The 27,614-nt window shown below is 39.2% G+C and overlaps 1 protein-coding gene across 2 annotated transcripts in view; it reads left to right on the top strand.

Moving 5' to 3' along the window:
- The window catches only part of METTL24 (methyltransferase like 24), a 111,644-nt gene that overhangs the window by 55,274 nt on the left and 28,756 nt on the right, over positions 1-27,614 (top strand). For both annotated transcript variants that reach the window (XM_003255563.4, XM_030809557.1), the window contains one exon: positions 3,503-3,731. In XM_003255563.4, coding sequence (XP_003255611.2) covers positions 3,503-3,731 — 229 coding nt within the window. The remainder of the gene's footprint in view (positions 1-3,502; positions 3,732-27,614) is intronic.

Below are 27,614 nucleotides of genomic sequence, written 5' to 3'. Positions count from 1 at the left end.
TGCTGGCGAGGAGTTGTGATCCTTTGGAGGAGAAGAGGTGTTCTGGTTATTGAAATTTTCAGCCTTTTTGAGCTGGTTTTTCCTCATCTTCATGGATTTATCTACCTTTGGTCTTTGCTGTTGGTGGCCTTCAGATGGAGTTTTTACCCAGTCTTCCTTTTTTTGATGTTGATTCTATTGCTTTCTATTTGTTAGTTTTTTTTTCTAACAGTCAGGCCCCTCTTCTGCAGGTCTGCTGGAGTTTGCTGAGGGTCCACTCCAGACCCTGTCTGCCTGGGTATCACCAGCGAAGGTTGCAGAACAGCAAAGATTGCTGCCTGCTCCTTCCTCTGGAAGCTTTGTCCCAGAGGGACACCTGCCAGATACCAGCTGGAGCTCTCCTGTATGAGGTGTCTATCGACCCCTGCTGGGAGGTGTCACCCCGTCAGGAGGCATGGGGGTCAGGTACCCACTTGCAGAGGCAGTCTGTACCTTAGCAGAGCTCGAGTGTTGTGCTGGGAGATCCATTGCTCTCTTCAGAGCCAGCAGGCAGGAACGTTTAAGTCTGCTGAATCTGCACCCGAAGCCACCCCTTCCCCCACGTGCTCTGACCCAGGGAGATTGAAGCTTTATCTATAAGCCCCTGACTGGGGTTGCTGCATTTCTTTCAGAGATGCCCTGCCCAGAGAGGAGGAATCTAGAGAGGCAGTCTGGCTACAGCAGCTTTGAGGCGCTGTGGTGGGCTCTGCCCAGTCCAAACTTCCCAGAGGCTTTGTTTACACTGTGAGGGGAAAACTGCCTACTTAAGCCTCAGTAATGGCAGATGCCCCTCCCCTTACCAAGCTCAAGTATCCCAGGTCAACTTCAGACTGCTGTGCTAGCAGCGAGAATTTCAAGCCAGTGGATCTTAGCTTGCTGGGCTCTTTGGGGTTGGGATCCACTGAGCTAGACCACTTGGCTCCCGGGCTTCAGCCCCTTTTCCAGGGGAGTGAATGGTTCTCTCTCGCTAGTGTTCCAGGCACCACTGGGGTATGAAAAAGAAAACTCCTGCAGCTAGCTCAGTGTCTGCCCAAACGGCTGCCCAGTTTTGTGCTTGAAACCCAGGGCCCTGGTGGCGTAGGCACCCGAGGGAATCTCCTGGTCTGTGGGTTACGAAGACCATGGGAAAAGCATAGTATCTGGGCTGGAATGCACCATCCCTCATGGCATGGTCCCTCATGGCTTCCCTTGACTAGGGGAGGAAGTTCCCCGACCCCTTGTGCTTCCTGGATGAGGCGACGCCCCACCCTGCTTCTGCTTGCCCTCCATGGGATGCACCCACTGTCTAACCAGTCTCAGTGAGATGAGCTGGGTACCTCAGTTGGAAATGCAGAAATTGCAAAACTGGGGTAGAGACTTCAGTGGTCTGAGCTGTGCGGATTCAATAGGAGGTAGAAAATAGGGAACAGGATCTGTTAGGTGGAAGAAATGGAAGTGCTTGTGAGAGGAGTGCTGAATTTTCTCCAGGCAAAAAGGTTGAAAAAGCTATGGCTGAGGGACATCAGAGGGCTGATTTACCATGGGATGCAGTGGGAAAAAGAGCAGTGTAGTTGGGTGAAGGGTGAGGAAGAGGCAAATAAGACTATAATCACCCCTCAGTACCCGTGGAGGTTGGTTGCAGGACCACTGCAAAGACCAAAATTTAGGATGCTCAAGTCCTGGATATAAAATGGTGTAGTATTTGTGTATAACCTATGCACATCCTCCTGAATAATTTAAATAATTTCTAGATTATTTATAATACCTAATGCAATGTAAATGCCATGTAATAGTGGTTATACTGTATTGATTTTTATTTTTACTATTTTTAATGTTGTATTTTTTTTATTTTTGTTTTTTCGAATATTTTCAATCTGCGGTTGGTTGAATTTGTGGATCAGATCTATGGATACAGAGGGCTGCCTGTATTAAGAATGTCTAGGTAGGGTGCCATGGCTCATGCCTGCAATCCCAGCACTTTGGGAGGCCGAGGAGGGTGGATCACCTGAGGTCAGGAGTTCGAGACCAGCCTGGGCAACATAGTGAAACCCCCATCTCTACTAAAAATACAAAAGTTAGCCAGGCATGGTGGGGCACACCTGTAATCCCAGCTACTCAGCAGGCTGAGGCAGGAGAATTGCTTGAACCCCGGCGGTGGAGGTTGCAGTGAGCCGAGATCACGCCACTGTACTCCAGCGTGGGTGACAGAGCCAGATTCCATCTAAAAAAAAAAAAAAGCATGTCTAGATGGATGATCTCTGAACTGAAGACTTATTTTAGTTAATTAAAATAAGGTAAATAATTATTATCCACTGAACTTGTGTATTTCCAGATTATGCAATAGTCAGTCATCCCTCCGTATGGGTTGGTGGTTGGTTCTAGGCCACCCTCTCCCCACCGACGGATACCAAAATCCACGAACTATCAAGTCTGGCTGTGGAACTCACAGATAGAAAACATTGGCCCTTCATATCAGTAGGCTCCTGCATCCCATCAATGCTGTATTTCTGATCCATGTTGGTTGAATTTGTGGACGTGGAACCCACAGCTGTGGAGGGCTGACTTTATTTATTGAAAAAAATCCACTTATGAAATACTTGTAGAATCTATGAGAATGAAGTGTTTCTGCACTGGGTTTAGGTTTGGCCAAGTAGTGTAGCTACTCTGTGGGATTTTGGTATCCTAAATCACATATAAGTACAGTATTGGGGCAGAGAAGCCATAATCACCATTAAAAAAATCATTCTCAGTTAATTTCATGCTTTTCATTAAAACTGGCACTTTAATCAAAGTGACGATCCTTGCACCATTAAATAGGGAATATTTCTAAGTCAATTCAATATTTGTAAGTTTATAATTTTCCATATGATGTGCTACCTATTGAGTACTTAAGTACAATTAATTCATAATTTCTTCCCCTTTTGATGTGAATTTAGGTGAGGAAACCTTCTGCTTCTTGAGTTTTGGATGCAGTACAATCACATACATTTGCCTTTTTTCTTATCTGCACTATTTAAAAATATATTACATTTCTAAGAAAACAGCTGTTGTCTTTAAGTCAAATTGCATACACAGCACTGTGGCCATTAGAATGGAGACAAATTACCTCATTAGTAGAACACCCACTCTTAAAGAGGACTAATCCTGGGGCTTATATTTGTGGACATATTCTGAGAAAATCTAAGACTACTGGATAGTCTTTTTTGTTTCATTGCTACTGTGATTTACATCACTTAAAAAAAAACAATTTAATGATGTGCCTACATGTTTGAGTATGTGATTCTCTGGTCTTTGTCTAGCAGATAATTTATCTTTTATCCAGAAGCTTTGAACAATAATGCTTTTTTGTGAAAGAAAGGTTATTGAATGTTACATTAGCCATGGGTTAAAACAGGAGAAGGCTTGATATAACTAAGAACCTCGGCCTTGGAACTGTTACCTTGTCAGTCCAACACTTTGCTTCATTGCATTTTTTGTTGTTGATTTGCGCCCTCTTTCTTTATAGGCTAGGAAGTGATGATACCCATTTTGAGGTTAGCATGGCCAACAACGGATGTGAAGTGCATCGTTTTGATCCTAGTGTCAAGTCAGCTCACATTCTGGAGAGTCAGCACCTTTGGTATCACCGCTTGTCCATTGACTGGCGGGATCCCCACCCAGCTGTTGCTGCCCAAAAACCACATAGCAACACCAGAAAACTGGGAAGCATTTTGAATGAATTTGGACATCACAAGGTGAGGTTTTTCATTTGATTTTATACTTGAATAAAGTGAACAAACCCATCAGCTTTTTAAAATGTAAACCAAGAATAGCAACATTGACATTGGATAGCTGAAGGTCCAATTTTAATCTCACTAATCACCCAACATTATTTATAGAGTCAACTCTAGACATAAAGTGTTGGCAGGGATAGAGATATTTAAGTTGATGTGAAGATTTTAGTTGCTGTTGAGTAATGTTAATGGTCTTGTCCAAGACTAGGCAAGAAGACTAAGAAAGTTACTTCTGGCACAGGCTGAAGAATACCATTTGCATTTGGCAACTGACTTACACTTTCCGGAAACAGCAAACTACTTATGCTGACCTCAAATACAAAAAAAATCGGGGTTATGTTTACTACGATATTGCTTGTGTATCATGTTTCTCACTGTTGTGACATGTTTCTCACTATTTTGAACCTCTAGGCTCTACGCAGAAAATATATATAGCTTTGATTAAGATTTACTTTATAAAATTGAATGTACATTATGTACATTACAAATTATATAATTCTATCAAAGGATGTCAAATCTCTGCAAACATTTTATTATGAATGGACAGCAAAAAAGAAACAATCTTTGAACTGTGTTCTTTGAAAGCAATTTTTAGTGTAGTATACCCGAGCTAACTGTATTCTATAGGCAGATACTAGAGAATTTCTCCTGAGTGCAGTTGGCTTGTGTTTGATCTTCAGCCTTTCTTGGGTTTGGCTATTTTGGCCTGTGTTCCCAGCCAGAGATGCCATGTGATTTAGAACAGGTCAGAATGGGTGTTTCTATTTGAGAAACAGTGTGCATGAGACTCAATTTTAAACATGAGTTGGCTTCTTGATTTTCAGTAAGTAGCTTTGCCCTGCATTGCTGTTCCTCCTCCTCCTCTTCCCCTCTTCCTCCCTTTTCTCTGCCTCCTTTCTTCATCTTCCTCTTCCTTGTCCCTCCTCCCCCTCTTCTTCTTCCTCCTCCTCCTCCTCTTTCATCCTTTAAGCAACCTTTAGATAGCCCATGCTTCTTCAAGAACAACTTCGAAGAATTTGCGTGTTCTTTTAACACGCAATTACCTATTAATTTGTATTTTGCTTTGCCACCAAGGGTAACTGGTGGCATTTAATAGTCAGGAGGCTTAGTGAGACACATATAGGATTTTCGGGTAAAATCTCAGAAGAGAACTCCTTTTTACATGCTGTTAATGTTTTTCATATGTGTGGGAAGAAGCAGAAGCATTTTTCAGAACTTTATTTAGGGTTTTGTTTTTTTCTTTTTTGCCACGTTACCTTTGTAGATCTGTTTTTTACAGCTGAAAATTACAGGCCTTATTCTCTAATATATCAACTTTAGATTATTCAAAGAGCTAACTACTTACTCTTTGTGTTCAGTTAGGAGTCTTGCTGTTCCTCCTTTATGCTCTTTACATCCTAGCCCTCTCCAGCACCACTCTTCAAAGACAAGACTGAGTAGGAGAAAAAGAGAAACTCAATGCCATTTTGCTTATTTTTTCCCCCAATAATACTTTAGCAAAAGATTTGGTAAAGGTGAGGATAAAATAAGACTTTGAAAAAGTGATCTGCGGATATAATTTATCTAATTTTAGATAACAAGGTATGTACCTGAACTGTGTTTGTTTAGCCCCACGGGAGCTGCAGTGGGCCAACCTTTATGCTAAGGATAAAGCATGAGGCCTTTTGCAATGCTGCTCCTGAGATAGCAGAAATATTTACAATGATGCCTAGAAAGAAGAAATGCTTAAGTTTCTAAGGTTACTTATTTTTTAAAAAAAATATTTACAATGAAAGTGATCTGGCACAGAATTATCAGGAATGCATTTGCTCCTTTTTTTTTTTTTAATTCCTTGTTGAAGAATTTAAAAGATACTGATATTCTTCCATAGAGATTTTTTTTTGGTGAATGCTTTAAAACAAAAACAAAACTAAACCCATCAGCGAGTGATTGCTTTCCTTAGGAAAATGCTTCTAGGAGCTTTGCGGGGCTAGATAAATGGAAACCTTGTTTGTGTCATGTAGCAAGCACAGTCTGTTTTCATTTTTCTGCATGTACAGACAGTGGTAAATAGGATGTGGCTGTGGCAGGGGAAGCAAGTAGTAAAAAACACGCTAACAAATGTCAGCGTTTCTGCCTTCACACCTTCACTCATTTATTCTGAAAGTGAGTGTAGAAACCAAAGCGTTTTTAGCTGTTTTATTTCAGAACTTTAAAATATCTCATATAGTTTTGTAGTAATTTCCCTATTCCACTGTTAGTTTTCCTGTTCTGTATATCCATACCTAGATTCCAGCCACTCAAGTAAAAATACGGGCAAAAATGAAAGCAGTATTCTGAGATAGTGACAGAAAAATGCATATGGCTTTTGTACTGCTTTTAAAACTCTTTAGTAATTTTAACTTCAAACTATAAATCAAAAGCCTGTTCTAAAGCATCAGGCTGGAGCAGCTGCATCAGCAAAACCATGTGGACCAGAAGCCCAGTCTGTCAGGGAGTAATATCACTTGGATCCAGCATTATGTGAAATGATTAACTGTCTACTCTTTGCAGAAGTGGTTATTGTTAACTAAGCATACAGTTTTTTCAGAATGCAACTATAAATGTTGAATCTGAAGTTTCTGCTCATATTAATCATAATGTATAGTTTTTTTCTAAAGTCTTTCTTACTTTAGACTTTGTTACATTCAGAGTATCCTCAATGATCCGAGCTAGTTAATGAGGAATTATAACTATTATTTTTGGTCTTAACCATGCTGCGGATAACTCTGAATAACAGAGCTGCCTGAGGGTTTCCCTATGTAAGCTCATTAATCTAGATTTGAAGCATGGTCCTCTTATTGGCTTTTGGCGTTGGGCGAGTCATTTAACCTCTCTGGCACTCAATTTGATTGTCAGTTAAATGAGGACAATGATACTTTCTAAATTGTGGGGGTTTTTTTGAGAAGTAGATCTGAGAACATAGTGTGAAAGTCTCCAGCAGAATGCCTGGTGTGAATTAGTCACTAAACTGTTTTCAGTAAACTCAAAGGGTTTTTATTAACAATTTTAGTACATTTTATAGAAAACCAATCCTTCCTTCCTTCCTTCCTTCCTTCCTTCCTTCCTTCCTTCCTTCCTTCCTTCCTTCTTTCTTTCCTTTCTTTTCTTTCCTGGGGAAAATATATCAGACATTTCTCTGGAAGTTGCTAACCACCTAGTTCCACTCAAGAGTTTTTAATGAGAGCTTTGTGTGAAACTGAAAGGCAATTGGTCCTTCAGACTTGGTTGTAGAGAACTATTGTTTGCTGCCTCCGGGTGCTGAACAGCCTTGTGGATGATTGTATAGAAAGTAAATACTGTGCTGTATAGAAATTAAATAAACTGCTGAGAATTAATCGAGATTCATGCCACACAGAACAGATGTAGACCTTGGGGCTGGGGCCCTCTGGTCAGACGCCGTGGGGGAGCTGGCCTCCCTGCCTGTCAGCTCAGGGAGCTGTGTCTTCCTTCACCTACACTTGTCACCACCCAGGCCAAGGCTCAGTGTCCACTTGAACCCTCACAGGACTACTAGTTTCTGCCTCTCTTGGCTGGGAGCTCACCATTGATTCCAGAACATCAGTTTTGTTGTGTGGTCACTATGATTACATTTGAGAGAATATGGGCTTTGAAATTAAATTACACAGCTGGGGCAACATAGCAAGATCCCATCTCTACAAAAGATTTAAAAAATTAGCTGGGCATAAGATTTAAAAAATTAGCTGGGCATGGTGGCATGTGCCTGTAGTCCCAGCTACTGGGGAGGCTGACATGGGAGGACTGATTGAGTCCAGGAGGTGGAGGCTGCAGTGAGCCATGATTGCTCCACTGTACTCCGGCGTGGGTGACAGAGCCAGACCCCTCTCTCAAAAAAAAAAAGGAAGAAAAAAAAAAAGAAAAGCAATTAAAGACTCGCTTTTTGTTTTTCTCTTTACTTATCAAATTGGTAAATGTAAACAAGATATTGATACTGCCCTGTGTTGTAATGCTTGTTGGGAATAATACACTTTGCTGCTGGAAATGGAAAATAATATACTCTTTCAGGAAGAAAATTTGACCATGTGTATATGGTGTGTCAGTTTTTATTTCTAGAAATATTTTTTGCCTTAAATTCTGTTTTATCTGATGTTAGTTGTGCCATACTAGCTCTCCTTTGGTAAGTATTTATGTGAAATAACATTCTAGATTCTTTTATTTCCATTATTTTGATATAGTTTTAGTTTATGTATGGCTTATAAGAGCAGCGTATTCAATATATGCCTGGATTGTATTTTTAAACCCAACGTGATAATGTCTTTAAAAAGGTGTGTTTAATGCTTTTATATTTATATTTATTGGGATTACTGGCATATTGGGACTAACTTCTACTCTTTTAAATTTGGCCTTTGGTTTTCTGCACTTTTCCCCCCTCTTCTTGCTAAAGCTTATATTTCTATTCTTCATGGTTACCTTTAGATTTAAAAAGTATATAATTAACTATAAAATTTTAATACATATAAAATTTTTCAGTATTTCTATATTCCTTCTAAACATGATAAGGATCATAAGAAGTTAATTACCCATTGAACCTGGGTGCCTACATTATTGTTATCTGGAGTTTTACATATTTTTATTTTCAAAAAATTTCAAATGCCAGTGTTGCTGGAATATAATGAACCCTGACATATTTTTTCACTGGGATTCACCTTTTGTTAATATTTTGCCACATTTGCTTTCTCTCTCTCACTCTCTCTCACCATACACTTATCTCTGCAACATAAAAAAATAAAAAATGCAATAGAAAGCAATGGATGAGTATTTTCATAATAAATCTATCTGTATATGTGAGTTTAATCCATTTGTATTTATTGTTTTTGCTGATATATTTGAATTAATTGCTTCTTACTTTAGTGTATCTCAGTCCAAGAGCTGACATCATAATTAATGTGGAAACAGTGGAAATATCCTTATTAAAGTTGGGGAAAAACAAGGATTTTTATCATCACCATTAAAAAAAAAGATTAGAGCTCTTAAAAAAAAAACTTCACATTTTCAGATAGATTCACATGCACTTGTAAGAAACGATACAGAGATTCCAGATACAGAACATTTCTAGCACTACAAGGATCATGTTTCCCTTTTATAAAAACACCTACCTTCTTCCCCTTACTTCCTTCCCTAACCCCTGGTAACCACTAATCTGTTTTCTATTTCTATAATTTTGTCATTTTTAAGAATGTTTATAAATGGAATCATACAGTGTGTAATCACCATTGTTATTTAATATAGTTCTTAAGATAACAGCTAATACAATAAGAAAAAAATTTAAGAGTATAAATTAAGAAAGAGGTAAAAATTTTATTATTTACAGATATTATTATTATTGAAGGACATATTATTTGAAGACAATATGATGGTATACAGGAAAACTCAAGATAATCTAATGAAAAACTTATCAAACAATAAGAAAATTTAATGAGTTGTCTGAGTACGCTATACAAAAAAATTTTAACTACACTTTTGTGAATAAAAACCAGTTAGAATATAAAAAGGAAGCAAAGTTTATTTACAAAAGCAACAAAAATAAAGCTAAAGATAAACTTAATGAGACATGTGCAAGGTCTACAAGAAGAAAACTTAGCCACTCCAAGACTTAAAGGAAAACTTGAACGAATTCAAAGGCATAGTACATGCTTCGATGTAAATGCTCACCATCGTAATGATTAACTCTTTCTTATGTTAATCTACTGATTTAACATGTTCCCAATAAAATTGCCAATAGGATTTTTTTTTCAGAACTGAAGAAGCTGATTCTAGAGTTCATATTGAATTAACAAGCAGAAATAACCAATCAAATTCTGATAAAGGAGTAATAAAGGTGGTTAACTAACCCTATGGGATAATAAAGCTTCTTATACAACTATAATAATAAAAATGGTACTATTGCATGAACAGGTAAACAGATTAATGGACAGATTTTAAAACTCCAGAAATAAATCCACATACCTCCAGAGTTGATATATGATAAAGGCACTATCTTAAATCATAGAGAAAAGATGGATGTGTCAGTAAAATTATGGATATTTATTTTAAAAATGTTTTTTGAAGTTTATTTGATGTCTTTTGCCAAAAAATTTAAACCAATAAAGTTTTTTTAAAGACCATAAAAATATTAGAAAGAAAACTATGGGGATTTAAAAAAAAATCCTGGAGTTAGGAAGTCACAAAAGAAAAGAATAATTAATTTGATTATGTACAAAATTTCCACGTGGTAAAACTACCAAAAACAAAATTAAAAGACAAATAACAAACTGCGAAAATACTGACAATTCATTTTATAAGCAGAGAGTTAATTTCACCAGTATAGAAGGGCTTCAACAAATCATTAAGAAAAAGATCCACAACTTGATAGAAAATTGGATGAAGTAGTTGATGAAAAACAGTTCACAGAAAAGGAGATTCCGATGGCTTATATGAAAAAATATTAAAACTTGGACATATTAAGAGAAAGGCAAATAAAACTATAGTTAGATACAATGTTTTCATCAGATTATCAAAGATAAAAAGTCACAGGAATATAAATTGCCACAGCCTTTCTGCAGGGCAGTTTGGCAATATCTATCACATTGCAAATGCAAATCCAGCAATTCTACTTCTGTGAGTTTGCCCCACAGTCATATCCCATATGTGAGAATTGATATATGAATAAAGTTACTGTTTTTTGCAGCATTGTTTGTAATAGCAAACGGTAGAAAACAATCTGCATAGCCACCATTGTGGAAGTAGTTAAATGGAGAATTGTGTATCTTTTCATGGACAACTTACAAAGCCACTTAAAAAAAGGACAAGGCAAATTTTTATGTACTGACATGGAACAATTTCTGAGATACATTTTTAATAAAGCGAATTTACAATGCAAAGCAATTGCTAAACAGTTTTGAAAACAAAGAACAAAGTTAGAGAGCTTACGCTACTTGATTTCAAGACAATGTAAGGGATAGCAATCAAGATAGTCTGGTACTGACATAAAGATAGACATATAGATCAATGGAACAAGAGAATTTGGAGATGGAAACACATATATACATTATCCTTAGCAAACTAACACAGGAACAGAAAACCAAATACTACATGTTGTCACTTTTAAGTGGGAGCTAAATGCTGAGAACACATGGACCCATAGAGGGGAACAACAGACAGTGGGGCCTATCAGAGGGTGGAGGGTGGGAGGAGGGAGAGGATCAGAAAAATAACTAATGGGTTCTAGGCTTAATACCAGGTGATGAAGTAATCTGTACAACAAACCCTCATGGTACAGGTTTATCTATATAACAAACCTGCACATGTACTCCTCAAAGGAAAATAGAAGTTTTAAAAAAAATCTGCAATGAAGAAAAAAAAGAGAAACACATGTATAACTAATTGATTTTTATAAAGGCATCACCATAATTCAATGGGAAAAATTATAGTCGTTTCAACAAATGGTGCTGGAACAACTGGTTATCTGTATGGGAAAAAAGTAAAACCTGACCTGAATCTCACATCATCATGAAAATTATTTTGAAGTGGAACATAGACCTAAACATAAAAGCTAAAATTGTAAAACCTCTAGAAGAAAACGTAGGAGAAAATCTTTACAACCTTGACATAGGCAAACATTTTTAAGACAGTGTATTTCTTAGCATAAGCCATAAAAAAATTTTAAAAAGATAAATTGGACCTTATCAAGATCAAAACTCTCTGCTCATCAAAAGACATTGTGAAGAACATAAAAACTAGAAGAAAATATTCATCACAAATATATCAGAAAAGGACTTGTATCCAGAATACATAAAGAACTCTCACAACCACAGATAAGGAGACAAACAATTCAATTAACAAACAAAAGAGTTAAACTGGCACCCCACCAAACAAGATATACAGATGGCAAAAACACATGTGAAAAGATGCTGAATATGATTAGTTATTAGGGTAATGAAAGTTAAAGCCACAATGAGATATCACTTCATAACTACCAAAATGGCTAAAATTTAAAAGATTGATGTTACTAAGTGATGGTGAGGATATGGAGTAACTGGAAAGCTCAAACATTTGTAGTGGGAATGCAACCTCTCAGGAAAAGAGGTTGGCAATTTCTTAAGTTAAACATATATTTACCAATTGATCCAGTAAACCTGTTCCTAGATATTTACCCAAGATAACTGAAAACATATCTCTGCACAAAGGCTTGTAACTGAAAGTGTGTAGAAGCTATATTCATGATAACCTCAACTGGAAACAACTCAAATGTCTGTAATATGTGAATGGGTAGAGAAGTTATGGTATGAATATATCTCTTAAATATACCATATACCTACCACACATCCATATAGGGAGCCCACCATTTCCTGCCTGCCATCCTGCTCACCACCCTGTGTTCATTCATGGAGATGTTCATCTTGGTTTTGAGCCCTGCTGTGTCCTTTTTGTTTCTTTTTCTCTCTCTCTCCCTCTCAAATAGTTCTCCCTATTTTTGCTTTGCGCTTGGCATGGGGGAAAGGGGTGCATCTCACCTTCATATTTTTCTTTAAATCAACTTTAAATGGAGTCACCTTTCTTACTTAGAATTATCTGAACAAATAATGTCTATAGACTTGTGAGCCAGTTGTCCTAGGTTTGTTTGTTAATACATTTTTAAAGTACCTAACAAATGAAAGATTTTGAAACGTTGCCTCCAAATCATATTCTACACCATTATTTCTCAAATGTAATGTATACGTGGACCACCTTGGGAATGTAATTAACATGCAAGTAATGATTCCAGAGGTCTTGGGTAAGACCTGAGGTTCTGTAGTTCTAGTAAGCTCCAAGATGATGCTGATAGTGCTGGCTGGGGAGCTGTACTTTGAGTAACAAGGCATGTACCACACTTGGAGAAACAGGACCAGAGGAGAAACACATTGCCCATGATTATGGCTTCATAGTCATGGGCAGTGCTGAGACTTGAACGCAGTCCCTGCAGAGCACAAGCACTGGGCTACTCTGTGCTCTGTTGATGTCTTCTGCCCTCAGCCTGAGACCCTGGTGTGAAGGACAGACACTGTCATAGTTTCATTGTTTTTATTCCCATGCAGCCTATCGTATCTGATTTCTGTACTAGCTGTTGTACTGGAACGCATTTTTTCTCAGGAGGGAAGCTCCTTTATAAAAGTGTTCCCTGCTTGTGTGCCACACCAGGTCAAGGTCCAGGCACCCCTGAGTCTTAGATAATGATTTATCCTCGAGCTGGAGCCTTGCTTCTCAGTTCTGTGTTCCTAAGTGAGCTGTGTGCCTCACAGGCAGAGACCCTTTATTGTACAGATTCCCATTCCAAGTACCTAGCAGGCACTCTGGAACTATACAGGATACATGTTGGCCTTTTTCTCCAGCACCTTCCTAAACAAAACGTACAAGGCATGAAAATTTGAATACCTTATCTTTGGGCACAGTCTACCCTAGAGTTAACCAGCAGCAGCCTTGAGCGTCCAGAGACCTTAGCTCCTGATGTTTCAAAATGCTTGGGCAGGAAACCTTACGGAAAACCAGATACGCTGTGGTAAAGGTGGAAGTCCAGGTGATTCTTTCAGGTCCCAGGGCAGTTTCTATCTAAATTTGTTTAAATTCCTTTTTCAAAGAGAGGTGTCTATCTTTCTGTATATTTGAAGGCAATTTCATCGTGCAGAATTGTGATTTAATCAGGAAGGTGCTGTGTTTCTGTGAAATAAGCCAGTGGCAATTTAGCAGTAATGAGTCATCCACGGTGCTGAATTGCAATTTGAAATGCAGAGACATCTTTTGGTCTCCGTCAATCTGCAGTGGACCCTAAGGACAAGCCATCTTGGGAAAATGAGTCAAGAACTTCCAAACTCAACATTTAGGAAATGTTTTTTGTTTTTGTTTTTGTTTTTGCCAAAATTCATCCATAAAGGTGAGATTTGAGGTGTAGCAAAATGTCTTGGCTCTTCTGAATATTTTTCAAACCATTCAGTGTTTAACTAACATGGAGCTGCAATAGAGTAGAAAGCCCGTCTGATGAGAGAATTAACTACATCTGGCTTTAGCTGTTGTGTTAGAGTTCTCCAGAGGGACAGAACCAATGGAATAAATACATATATATAAAGGGAAGCTTATTAAGTATTAACTCACAAGATCACAAGGTCCCACTATAGGCCGTCTGTAGGCTGAGGAGCAAGGAGAGCCAGTCCGAGTTTCAAAACTGAAGAACTTGGAGTCTGATGTTCAAGGGCAGGAAGCATCCGGCTAGGCCAGTCTCTCCTTTTCACGTTTTTCTTCCTGCTTACATTCTAGCTGTGCTGGCAGCTGATTGTGCCCACTCGGATTAAGGGTGGGTCTGCCTTTCCCAACCCACTGACTCAAATGTTAATCTCCTTTGGTAGCACCCTCACAGACACACCCAGGATCAATTCAATATTGAGTTGACATTCAGTATTAACCATCACGGCTGTGGTTGGTGTTTTCTTTGAGGTGTTCTACCTTCCATTTTCCCTGGGCAGAAGCCATGACTGGCAAGGTTGTATGTACACGGTGTTCTGGAATCTGGAGACCACTCCCAGCTGTAAGACTGTGTGGGGCTTAGACTCTCATGTTAGAATGGGGGACACTGAACAACAAACCAAAACAGTATCAACAACACACCACAAGCAAAGAATTCAACCACAAAGGGAGCTTGATTAAAATGTCACCCAGGCAGGACCAACCCCAGAGATTGTGATTTAGTTGTTCTGGGATGGAGCCCAAGAGCCTGCATTTTTAACCAACTCTACCCATCTCTAACCCAGGTGATGTGAAGATCATCCCTTTGAGAAACTTCTGTGTGTAGAAAGGACTTAAATGGGCCGGGCGCGGTGGCTCACGCTTGTAATCCCAGCACTTTGGGAGGCCGAGGTGGGTGGATCACGAGGTCAGGAGATCAAGACCACGGTGAAACCCCGTCTCTACTAAAAATACAAAAAATTAGCCGGGCGTGGTGGCGGGCGCCTGTAGTCTCAGCTACTCGGAGGCTGAGGCAGGAGAATGGCGTGAACCCGGGAGGCGGAGCTTGCAGTGAGCCGAGATTGCGCCACTGCACTCCAGCCTGGGCGACAGAGCGAGACTCCGTCTCAAAAAAAATAAAAAAAAAAAGAAAGGACTTAAATGGCTCAGCCTTCCCTTTGCAAATCCCGCACGCTCTTTTGTGCATAAAGCCCTTGAAACAAGAAGGGGGTCAGGAGCCTGGCTGTCAGCTTCTGCAGCATCCCCTCTGTCTCCCCACCAAGTCGCTGAGTTCCCCATTCCTCAGTTTCCCCTTTTGTAAGGTGCATGATATGAACCCTTGCCACTGGAGAATGTTGTGGAAGCAAATGAGCACGTGTTAGTGAGAGAAAGGAGCAAGGAATTTTCATGAGACCAGATTTGTGATTTTATGGAGAATGATGACTGACTATGGCTTCTTCGAGATTTTTCAAAGGGCCCAGTATTATTACAAAAGAGGAAGATTTCACATATGGAAGGAATCAGCCCCCAGGGAGCTGGCATTTTTCTTTGTTGCTGTGTACAAGGAGTGGACGTACTTGTCTGAGAATCTTGCCATTTTCAAGAAGTTTGGGGAATGAGAACCAAGTGCCTCTTGAGGGAGCAGAGGGCGGTAAACCCATGTAGTTACCTGCGTTGCCCTTTGTGTGACTTCCTTTCCTAAAAGAGACGATGGGTCTGTAGAGGAATGTTATGTTCAGTGAGCACAGCTCAGATTTGCAAGGTCATGCCACTCTGCAATTCCTTTATGAGTGTTAAAAAAAAAAAGCTAATGCCTTTTGACAGGAAGAGCATGAGAACCTGCTATCCTATTAGTGAATTATCTGAGGGAATGTGTATTCCTGAGCAAATCCTTCTAGGTCACACCCATGCTGGCCATTTCTGCCTTGGGAGCTCAGCAGTGCCAGTTTTCATATGTGCCCAAGCATAACAGACACACCCATGAAACAGGCTCCAGGTGCTTGGGAAAAGGCGGTCATAGTTTCATTCAGAGGTAAAACCTGATTTATTTTCCAGCCAGTGAAAATATCAGGAAAGGAAGGTTTCATTTCCCCCTTTTTAGTTAAAAACATAAGGACCTTTAAAAAAACACAGATTTCCTAGCATGGAGTGGCATTCAACAGTTTTGCAATTAAAATGATAATGAAACATTTCTTACGAGAACTTCCCTTTAAAATCAGCATGATGGGTTCACAGCACACTATTAGAAGGAATTATGTAAAGCAGCCTCTCTGTTCCCAGTTTTATTTTAAGATTTAATTTATTCCAGATTCTGCAGGAAAAAACCACCCATGTGACAAGCCTGCTAACAGATGTCAATTTAGTTTTATAGCACATGCCTGCACTTCAGAGTCAGAAAATGGAGATTATTCTTTTTGCCTGCTGTTGATTACATGACACAGCTTCGTAACACTATGCCCCAGAGGCCAGCTGATTAATAACCTGTGGGCCAGCAACTCATCCTTGCTTCTATCTGTCTTCTGCAGTGTTAAGTGTAAGCTTTCCTTCACATTACCCTTTTGGATGAAGAGAGGTGCTGGAAAGAGCAAAAGTGACAGAAAATGGATTTTTTTTTTTGTTTTAATGTCATCTAGCTCAGAAGACAGATTATACTGTAGTATAAGTAGCAGAAGAGAAATAAGATTAAAAAAATTATTGACTAGACAGTACCAGATTTATACTAAAATTTTTTTGTGGTGTTGGTGGGTAAAACAGTAAAACAAAGTAATTCTACATGATAAATATTACGTCAAATTCAACCATAATAAGAAACCTTAACTTCTTCATATTTACAGGGATCATTTCCCTATGTTCCCATGATCTAGTAATTATCAGCTTATATGTATATTGCATTTCTGTTCACATCCCCATCCATCTTTCTCTCCATCTGTCTGTCTGTTCATCTATTCATCCATCCAATAAATATTTATTAAGCATCTTCTATGTGCAAGGTCCTGTGCTTAAATAATAGATGTGGAAGGATAAGGAAGTCTCTTTTTAATTTTTAAAAATTTTAATTGAGGTAAAAATATACTTACCATAAAATTTATCAAAGTAACCATTTTTAAGTGTACAGTTCAGTAGTGTTAAGTACATTCACACTGTTGTGCATTCAATCTCCAGAACTTTTTCATTTTGCAAAACAGAAATCCTGTACCCATTAAACAATAACTCCCCTTGCCCCACTCCTACCTGGTAACCTCTAATCTACTTCCTATCTCTATGAATTTGCCTAATCTAGGTACCTCGTGTAAGTGGAATCACACATTATTTTGTCGTTTTGTGTGTAGTTTATTTCACTTATCATAATGTTTTCAAGGTTCATCGGGGTTGTAGCATGTGCCAGAACTCCCTTCCTTTTTAAGGCTAAATAATGTTCCATTGTATTAGGTTAGTACAAAAGTAATTGTGCTTTTTGCCATATATATAGACTGCATTTTGCTTATCCATTCATCTGTCAATAAACACGGGAGTTGCTTGGCCTCTTGACTATTATGAGTAGTGCTACTGTGACTGAGGGTGTACAAATGTCTCTTCAAGGCCATGCTTTCAGTTATTTTGGGTATATTCCCAGATGTGGAATTGTGGATCACATGGTGATTCTATTTTCAATTTTTTGAGAAACCACCATAACTGTTTTCCATAGCAGGTACATAATTTTACACTCTCATAAACAAGTCTTTTAAGATGTAGCTGAAAAGACAGAAGTATGATGAGTGCTATAAAGAAAAAGTACAGTGTGCTATGGGAATGTTTAATAGAGAAAGCTGGTCTCAGCCGTCATTGGTTCCCATATTTCTGATGCCTAGTCCACAGTGGAGCCTTGATAAGTGTTGAGTGGATGGGTGAATGAGCCATCCAGACCCTTGGTCATTAGACCTCTCTCCCTTGTTCCCTTCCTGCTATTCAGCTGCCCTCCTTTCTGTAGAATGGCTCTGGGGAGCAGTGAGAGGATTTGTTAGCTTCTTCTTGGTTGCCTCTGTTGTTCTCTGGCAAGATTATGGAAAAAATTTTTCTAGCAATTTTTTTTCACATTCTGTATATGATGTAACATTCAGAGATGTTGAGATAGTTTTACCAGATATGTCCCTGCCTTTTCTTTGGGGAGAAAAAGGGAACCTGCCTGTGGATGTAAGATGAAAGTGTAGTGGATATAAGATGAAAGTGTACTGGATATAAAAGTGTAGTCTTTTTAGGAAGTGGTGGGGTATTCAGGGAGAAAAATGTTCTTTCTATTCTTAGAACATTGCTTCTATTTTCTAAAGAATTTTGTTCTTTAAAGACAGCGAAAAGGTCTCTTGCTCAGTTTCGGATTTGGCTTAAATCAGTAGCATTTTATGTTATATAGCTAGTTTAAATGGAAATTTCATTCTTGAGATTTTTCAAGAGAATTCTAGATATTTAAAATATATAGACGTTATATTTGAAGACTTAAACTTCTTGTTCCTGATGTTATAAAAAGAATCTGTTTGTCAGATCCCCAAACTAATGAAAGACATAATTATTATTCTGTCCAATTTTTCATTTTGCTAGCAATTCAGGCAAAGAAAGAGGCTGGCCACAAAAAAATATCACAGCTCTTTCTTTAGAAATTTGTATGGGTTTTGAGGTTTGCCGTGGTGTTATTATTCTGATAGCTAGAGGGATCAGTTCTTGGTCTGAAATGAGTCCTGAGGGTTTCTTATAATTGCTCTGGTCTTGGTATTGGCACAGGAGAGCAATGTTAATGACATTTTCAAGATGCTGGCTTTGGGTCAGGTAGCAGGCATTGGGATGTGGTGCCCAGTGGGAGTTGCTGGCTCTCAACCCAAGACCTGAATACCAACTTTACAACCTGTTTGTTGTGTGAATAGCAAGGTGAATTAAGTTCTTTGAGCCACATTCCATTTTTTCCATGAAATGGGGGTGATGATACCTTTCATGCAAGACCGTTGAGGGGATTAAAGACAAAAAGGACTATAAAAAAACTAGTACAGTAGCTGGCCAGTTACTCCCCAGATGGGCACTATTTATTAAGCAGTTATTGGGTTGGATTTTTTTGAATTAAGGCCAATATTCAATTACTGGGAATGGAGTATTATGGTATGGATGATTTGGTATATTTTATTGCCTTTCACTTTCTTAGTGATGGGGGATCTTCTATTAGGTTAACCATTTACTGCAGAAAATGTTAAAGAGCGCCAATTTTCTGGATTGGATTCTGAAAGTATTTAAAACAGCAGCAGTGTGACTCTGATATCCAGACATCCCTTTAGTGCCCTTGGGACTCATCTTTCTCCATTGACAGCCATGGATGTAACTGGTGTGTGTTTCAAACAATGCTTCGTGGCATTGGTAGGCATCTTGTAATTTAGTGATCTTTCCCCTGTGCATCTCCTGGGTGTAAGTATTTAAAGTCACACAGGCTTATTGAGGATATTGTTGTGAAACAATGTAGGTGGTGAGTATTCACATCTTTGAAAATATTTTGTTTAGTGACAGTTTGATACTTTTCACTACATTTGCCTTATGTCATTGTATTTCCCTTAAGGTTGAACTCCCTCTTTCTGATACCTTCCGTTATGTCATTTTGACTGCTTTCGGGGACATATCAAGTATAGTGCCAAGTGTTGGCTGAACTAAGTGCTCAGGAATATACTGGATAACTAAATTCTCTGACTACATGAAAGTGGTGTTGCTGCACACCTCTGTCTTTGTTGTTGTTACTACCCCCACGCCCCGCATTTTTTTGTGAGACAGAGTCTCACTCCATCGCTCAGGCTGGAGTGCAGTGGTGTGATCTAGGCTCACTGCAACCTCTGCCTCCTGGGTTCAACCTCTGCCTCCTGCGTTCAACCCCAGCCTCCTTAGTGGCTGGGATTACAGGTGTGAGCCACCACACCCGGCTAATTTTTGTATTTTTATTAGAGACGGAGTTTCACCATATTGGCTGGGCTGGTCTCGAACTCCTGATCTCATGATCCACCCGCCTCGGCCTCCCAAAGTGCTGAGATTACAGGTGTGAGCCACTCAGTGTGTTAAATGTAATCACCCTATTTGATATGCAAGGTCTGAATTTAATTTCCCAACCTCTTTATTTTCCACTACTTTCCTATGGCTATCTTATGCTCTAACCTAACTAGATGGTTTTACTTCCAACTTGCCTAAACTTTCTCATCTTATGTAGCTTTAATCATAAATCCTGTTATCTTTAGTATTTCCTCTGTATCTGAACAAGTGAAAAAGTCACCCATCTTTCAAGTCCTATCCCAAATGCTGTCTCTTCCACAAAACCTTTCTCTAAACCATTTAATATTTTAATCACATAAGTGGCATATATTCACTGTAGAAAATTTATATAATAGAGAACTCCAAAGGAAAAAGGATGAAAATTAAAGTCACCTGTAATTCTGCTGCTAAGATAACTACTATTAATATAGATAATCTCAGGCCAGGCATGGTGGCTCATTCCTGTAATCCCAGCACTTAGAAAGGCTGAGGTGGGCAGATCACTTGAGCTCAGGAGTTTGAGACCAGCCTGGGCAACATAGTGAAACTTTGTTTCAACAAAAAAATTGAAACATTAGTTGGGTGTGGTGGCACAGGCCTGCAGTCCTAGCTACTTGGGAGGCAAGAGGATCACTTGAACCCAAGAGGCCGATGCTGTAGTAAGCCACAATAGCATCACTGCATGCATTCTAGCCTGGGTGACAGAGCAAGACCCTGCCTCAAAAAAAAAAAAGAAAAAAAAAAAATGAAATCTCTGCTTCCACACTTTTCCCCCAGTGGTATATACATTTTAACAAAATTAAGGTGGGATGGTCATATATACTATTTTATAGTCTGAGTTTTTTTAACTTAAAATATCTTGAACATTTTTACATAGTGTTAAACATTTCATCTACATATATTGCAGCACTGTTTGTAATAGCAAAATTCTGGAAACAACATATTTGCTCTTTAACAGGGAACTGAATACATGGAAGTATAATAAAACCCATGCAATTGAATACTTGGTGACTATTGAAATACCTGGTATATATCTATATTTTGCTGATATGGAAAAACATCTAAGATAATTTGTTAAGGACCCAAAGCAAAGGACCAAACAGTGGGTTCATGCAGTACATGCCTGTTTATGTACTCTGAGGCACAGGTCTTTGAGAAACGGTATTGGGTAAAAGTGCTGATATAGTTTGGATATGTGTGTCCACCCAAATTGCATGTCAAATTATAATCCCAAATGTTGGAGGTAGGGCCTGGTAGAAGGTAATTGGCTCATGTGGGCGGGTTTCTCATGTAATGTTTAGCACCATCACTCTTGGTACTGTCCTCACAATAGTGAGTTCTCATGAGATCTGGTCACTTAAAACTGTGCAGCACCTACTCCATGTCTCTTGCTCCTACTCTGGCCGTGTGACGTGCCTGCTTCTCCTTTGCCTTCTGCCACGATTGTAAGTTTCCTGAGGCCTTACCAGAAGCCAAGCAGATGCCAGTATCATGCTTCCTGGATAGCCTGTGAAACTGGGAGCCAATTAAGACCTCTTTTCTTTATAAACAGCGCAGTTTTGAGTATTTCTTTAGAGCAATATGGGAATGGACTAACACAAGTACTTTGGGTTTTGGGATTAAGGGGTGTCTTTGGGTCAAGGCAATTTGGGTAAAGTTACTAGGGATTCTGGGGTGGGAGAAAGACACTTCATTGTCCTTTTGAAGAGTTTGAACATTTTTCTTACCATATGCACTAATATTTTATAGTTTTTCCATAAAATCTTATGAAATACTTATCTACAATGTAATTTGTAATGCCTACTTGTATTCTGATGAGTAAATGTATTGTACATTATTTAACCACTTCCCAATTGTTGGATATATAGATTATCTCCAGTTTTTTACTGCCATAAACTGTACAGTCTTAAGGCTTTTTATATGCTTTGCTAAATTACCCTCAAGAGAGTTTGCACCATTTTACTCTACTGGGATTCTTCCAATGGATGTAATTTCTTACTCATTTGAATTCCCATAAAGCTTTGTTTTTGTGTCTTTTATTGAAGTTAGCTAGTTCCTTGCATCATAATTACCTGGATACTTAGGGTATCTCTTTGATACACTATTTATCTGTCTGTATAATACACCATGTATCTATATATACCATACACTTTGAAATTTTTGAGATATCAATTTTGTCATATTTGCCTTTTTCCACAGCAGCTCACAGCATAGTGCCTAGCCCATGTGAAATGCACAGTAAATAAATACTGGATGCATTGAGATGAACTAGTTTTCACGCTGTTAGTGAGCATCTTTCTAAAATGGTAGTAGTGAAATTTGTTCAGCTGGCTGAGTATGCTATGGTCATAACCCTTGTTAGAGACCACCATACTCTTTGTGGAACATCACTGTTTCCCAGGCTGAGTGCAAAGGCACAATTACAGTTCACTCCAGCCTTCACCTCCTGTGCTGAAGCGATCCTCCCACCTCAGCCTCCCAAGTAGCTGATACGACAGGTGCATGCCACCATGACTGGCTCATTTTTCTATTTTTTGTAGAGATAGGGTCTCACTGTGTTCCCCAGGCTGGTCATGAACTCCTGGGCTCAAGTGGTCTTCCCACTTCGGCCTCCCAAAGTGTTAGTATTTCAGGCATAAGCCACCGTGAACAGCCTGTTTTTATTTTTAAAGTAAGATTTCCTATATGAATCTGTTCTCTTATAATGCAACTCCCTTATAATTGATCTGGAGAAAAAATTATTTTAGCATATTTTTAAGCAGTGTCCAAGACAGTGCTTTGTGATAAGTAAGAGTTTTTCTATTATGGGTGAAATTCTGGTTAATTGTGAGTTTTCTCTTCAGCTAATGGCTATTATTTCAGAGATGTTCTACTAAAGAATACGTATTTGAGGACAAAAGTCTCTGGTCTCAGGCCTAGTACAGCCAGGCTCTAAAATTTCACAGAAAAATTAAACTCACCAAATTACCTATTATCACCACTATAGCCATCGCTTTCAGTCTCATCCCCAATCTAGATTTTAATGCAAGCTGTTTCAAAGAGGAAAGTGCAGAGATAAAGTTTAGCCTCTTCTAGCTTTCATGTAAAAAGTGATCATGTGTGGAGAAGCCTGAGGCATTAGCAAGGAACATAAACAGAAGGAATATTTCACCTACAGGAGAGGTAGCGTTCAGAATGCCCTTTTCGCAATTCATACACGGGAACCAGAAATGAAAGACTCAGCATACCTGTGAAATAATTACCTTGGCCTGAAAGAATTACAGAGCATAGGAAGGATAGGAATTTGGCCAATAGTGTTGTTACAAACAATGCTAAAAAGCAAACACACTAATATCATCATCGGTGGCACTTTCAATATGCCTCCCCCTGACAATAACACAAACTTTTCTCTCTCATGTTTGGGCTTATAACAGGCAAAATTTGAAGAAAATTTATCATATAAAGAATGCCAAACACCCTTCTTTTTGCTTCTTACACATTCTGTTATCAAGGATATTTTTTCTTGAATGTTTGGGGGTAAGTTGGAATAGTTTTGCATGGTTTAGTTCAGAATAGAATATTCCTATTTATAGTTTTTGACATGCTAAGATAAGTGTTTGTAATCTAAACAAATTCATTTATTTATAAGAAAACTCTATATTGAGAAATCAGAATGAAGAATAAGAGATTATGGATTTAAAAAATCTTCTATCCAAGTAGAAGAAGGTTTGTTGGGACAGCCAGACATATTAAAGGAACTTTAGATTTCTATAACAATTTCCTGAAAAGATTTCTTTACTACAACTTAAACAGCACTTTCTTGAAGGCCTTTTCCATTTAGAGTGAATTTAACAATCATAGATTTAATATGGGGTAGCAATTTCCAAGAAATTATTGGACAGCAAAGGATAAATGAGTCCTGTTCCCTAGGCAACCTCATGGAGGGGTATAACTTCCTTCAGGCTCCTAAAATGAAGTTTAGAGTTGCTACTATTTTTGGTTTCGGCTTCCTCTGGAAATGGTTTTTATTCCTTGAAATTATTCTTGTATATAATGAAGTCTGAGCTCTTTCCAGTTCTTTTCCCTGTAATGTTAGTCTTGTATGTAACAGCATCTCCATCCTTTGATCTCAGCATGTATGGCTATAAGAGGAAAGGCTGCCCTGGAAATAAGATCAAATTGGGGATAGCAATGAATCTCACGAGAAGCAAGGGAAGGGCAGGGACATTTGCAACCATTTGTCAGGCTTTTGTAATTTCACGAAGAAAAGTGCTCTGGGCTTTTCTGACCCACGCAATCTTTTGTGATTTTTTAAAAGCTAATGTACTATAGGACACTCAGCTTTAGGTGGAAAACATTTTAAATAGAAAAAATGTTGGAATGGGTGCATTTCTGATTCTTTCAGTAGGCTTCTTGTGTGAGTGCCAAGTGCCATCTATTTGGGTGTGGCAGTTTCTATGTGGTTCCCCCAGGATTGTCATTCTTTCCTATCTTTCTCTTGGCCCTTTTTCCCTTGTTTTTTTTTGCCCTAATTCTATTTGTATTATAATGGTGGTTTTTTGTTTGTTTTTTGTTTTTGTTTGTTCGTTTGTTTCCCCCCACTAGGCTGGCAGTGAATACTGAGTGATTGCAGTTTTAGGAACACTCATTCTCTAAGGAAGGCGCACTGGGAAATCCCTGCAGAAGGGCCAGGTGTTGGCAACTTTTCAGAAATGGGGGGAGGTCCTGCTGTTGACCCCCACCTCTTCAACATGTTGGAGCTGGTGGTATCTTGTGGCATAGAAAGTCCAAGGGACTTTTGAAAGGCCTTCCAATGAAAATATCTCTTCAGCGTATTCTACCAGTTAGATTCATTTGAGCTATTGAGCTAATCTTTGAAAAAGATATTCCTCTCTGGGAGACTGAGTTTATTCTTGACAGAGTACAAGTCATGTAATGTTTTTTGTTTGTTTGTTTGTTTTCAAGCCACAACCTCACTCTTTCACTTAGGCTGGAGTGCAGTGGCATGATCACAGCTCACTGCAACCTCAAACTCCTAGGCTCTAGGGATCTTCCTCCTCAGCCTCCTGAGTAGCTGGGACTATAGGCACATACCATCACACCTGGCTAATTATTTATTTATTTATTTTTAATTTTTTTGGTAGAGATGAGGGTCTCACTGTATTGCCTAGGCTAGTCTCAAACTCCTGGCCTTATGCATTCCTTGGGCCTTGGCCTCTTAAAGTGCTGGGATTATAGGCATGAACCACCACACCCAGCAAGTCATGTAATCTTATTGGTTTCTCACATAGTTATTCGTGATGCTTGGCTAAAAGAATGGAAGCTGGCAGAGGTGGAAAGGGAGAAATGTTGGTGTATGGCTTGGTGTGTGCATTCTACAATAAGAGCTGTGGCCAGAGGGCATCTGACAATGAATGCTGTGGATGGGAAGGCACAGGAGGTGGGAGAGAAATGCAGAGGAAAGGAGAGACACCTGGGAATCATTTGCCTTCTTTGCCATTTTGCTGAGGCTATAGACATGTCTGTCTGCAGAGTTTCATGGTATGATTTCCTCATGCAGGTGAACCATACACTGTTAATTAATGCTTCTTATATATTAACTACTATCTAGTTCATACTCTATGCCACAGGTAAAGAAGAGAGACTGAATTTTTTTGTTGTTGTTTGCTTTTACTGGATAATACTGAGAATTATTTAGGTATTCTGTAAACACTTTTTGAAGGCCTCCTGTCAGTCAGGAACTCAACCAAGGACAGGGAATCCATGCTGAAGGTCCTTGCCCAAAAAGACATCATGGTCTCTAGGAGGAGACAAACATTTGTTTGAAGATTATATAATAAAGTACTTGGTGCCACCACAAGGGAAACAGAAGAGAGGTAGCTTATCTGGCTTGGGGAGTTAAGGAGGGGGCATAGAGGAAGTGATATTTCAGATGGTTCTTGGAAGTTGAATAGGAATTTACCAAAGGTAGAAGAAGGAAGGGGAAATGGTAAATGCAAGGGCATAGAGGCAAGAGAAAGAATGAGAAATTCTGAGAAAGGTAAAAAACTCAGCATGGCTGGCACAGAGGGTAATTTGTGGAGGGAGCAAGGACATGAGGCAAGAAAGGGGGGTTGGGCTCAGGTTTTGAAGAGCTGGAGTGGCTTTAAAGGCATTCAGATTCATATGCAGTTGCAGGGAGGCAGCAGGGGCCTAAAGCAGGGGACTGAAATAACTAGGTTCAAAATTAGATAGATAATTCTGGAAACATTGTGGAAGCTGGACAATTCCAAGCTAAGATCTCTTGAGAGAGTAGACATAGGTCATTAAAAATATCAGGCAAGCAGCCAGGCATGGTGGCTCACACCTGTAATCCTAGCGCTTTGGGAGGCTGAGGTGGGAGGATCACTTGAGCCCAGGAGTTTGAGACCAGCCTGGGCAACGTGATAAAGCCCCGTCTCTACAAAAAATACAAAAATTAGTTGGGTGTGGTGATGTGCACCTGTAGTCTTAGATCCTCGGGAGGCTAAGGTGGGAGGAATGCTTGAGCCTGAGAGGTGGAGGTTGCAGTGAGCCAAGATTGCGCCACTGCACTCCAGCCTGGGCAACAGAGCAAGACTCCGTCTCAAAAAAAAAAAAAAAAACAAGAAAGAAAGAAAAGGAAAAAAAAAAAAAGCTACCAAAATGTAAAATGTGGGTGGACATGAGGGACCTTTACTTTTTGCTTTATACATTTCTGCCTTAGTTGTATTTTTACAACCAATTATTTTTAACTTAAAAAAATTTTTTTTATGTCAATAGTTTTTGGGGAGTGGGTGATTTTTGGTCACATGGATTAGTTCTTTCGTGGTGACTTCTGAGATTTTGCTGCACCCATCTCCTGAGCAGTGTGCACTGTACCCAATATAGTCTTTTATCCCTTGTACTCCTCCTACCCTTTCTCCTGAGTCCCCAAATTTCATTGTATTATTCTTATGCCTTTGCATCCTCATAGCTTAGTCCCACTTATAAGTAAGAACATCTGATGTTTGGTTTTCCATTCCTGAGTTACTTCATTTAGAATAATGGTGGCTCATGCCTGTAATCCCAGCACTTTGGGAGGCCAAGGCAAGCAGATCACCTGAGCTCAGGAGTTCGAGACCAGCCTGGCCAACATGGTGAAACCCTGTCTCTACTAAAAATACAAAAATTAGCTGGGCATGGTGGCAGGCGCCTGTAATCCCAGCTATTTGGGAGGCTGAGGGAGGAGAGTCGCTTGAACCGGGAAGGCAGAGGTTGTAGTGAGCCGAGATCATGCCATTGCACTCCAGCCTGGGCAACAGAGCAAGACTCCATCTCAAAAACAAAACAAAAGGCTCCAACTCCATCCAGGTTGCTGTGAATGCCATTATTTTGTTCCTTTTTGTGGTTGAATGGTATTCCATCGTGTATATATACCACATTTTCTTTATCCACTTGTTGGTCGATGGGCATTTAGGATGGTTTCATAATTTTACAATTGCAAATTGTGCTGCTATAAATGTGTGTGTGCATCTGTCTTTTTCATATAATAACTTCTATTCCTTTGGGTAGATACCCAGTAGTGGGATTGCTGAATCGAATGGTAGTTCTATTTCTAGTTCTTTAAGGAATCTCCATACTGTTTGCCATGGTGGTTGTACTAGTTTACGTTTTCACCAGTACTGTAAAAGTGTTCCCTTTTCACCACATCCATGCCATCATCTATTATTATTATTTTTTTATTTATATATTTATTTATTTTTTTGAGATGGAGTCTCACTCTGTCGCCCAGGCTGGAGCGCAGTGGCGCAATCTCGGCTCACTGCAAGCTCCGCCTCCCGGGTTCACGCCATTCTCCTGCCTCAGCCT

Source organism: Nomascus leucogenys, chromosome 3 (genome assembly GCF_006542625.1).
Source record: "Nomascus leucogenys isolate Asia chromosome 3, Asia_NLE_v1, whole genome shotgun sequence".
Taxonomy (NCBI): Eukaryota; Metazoa; Chordata; class Mammalia; order Primates; family Hylobatidae; genus Nomascus; species Nomascus leucogenys.
Note: the sequence above shows the minus strand (reverse complement) of the source record. Positions and strands in the feature narration are given on the sequence as shown.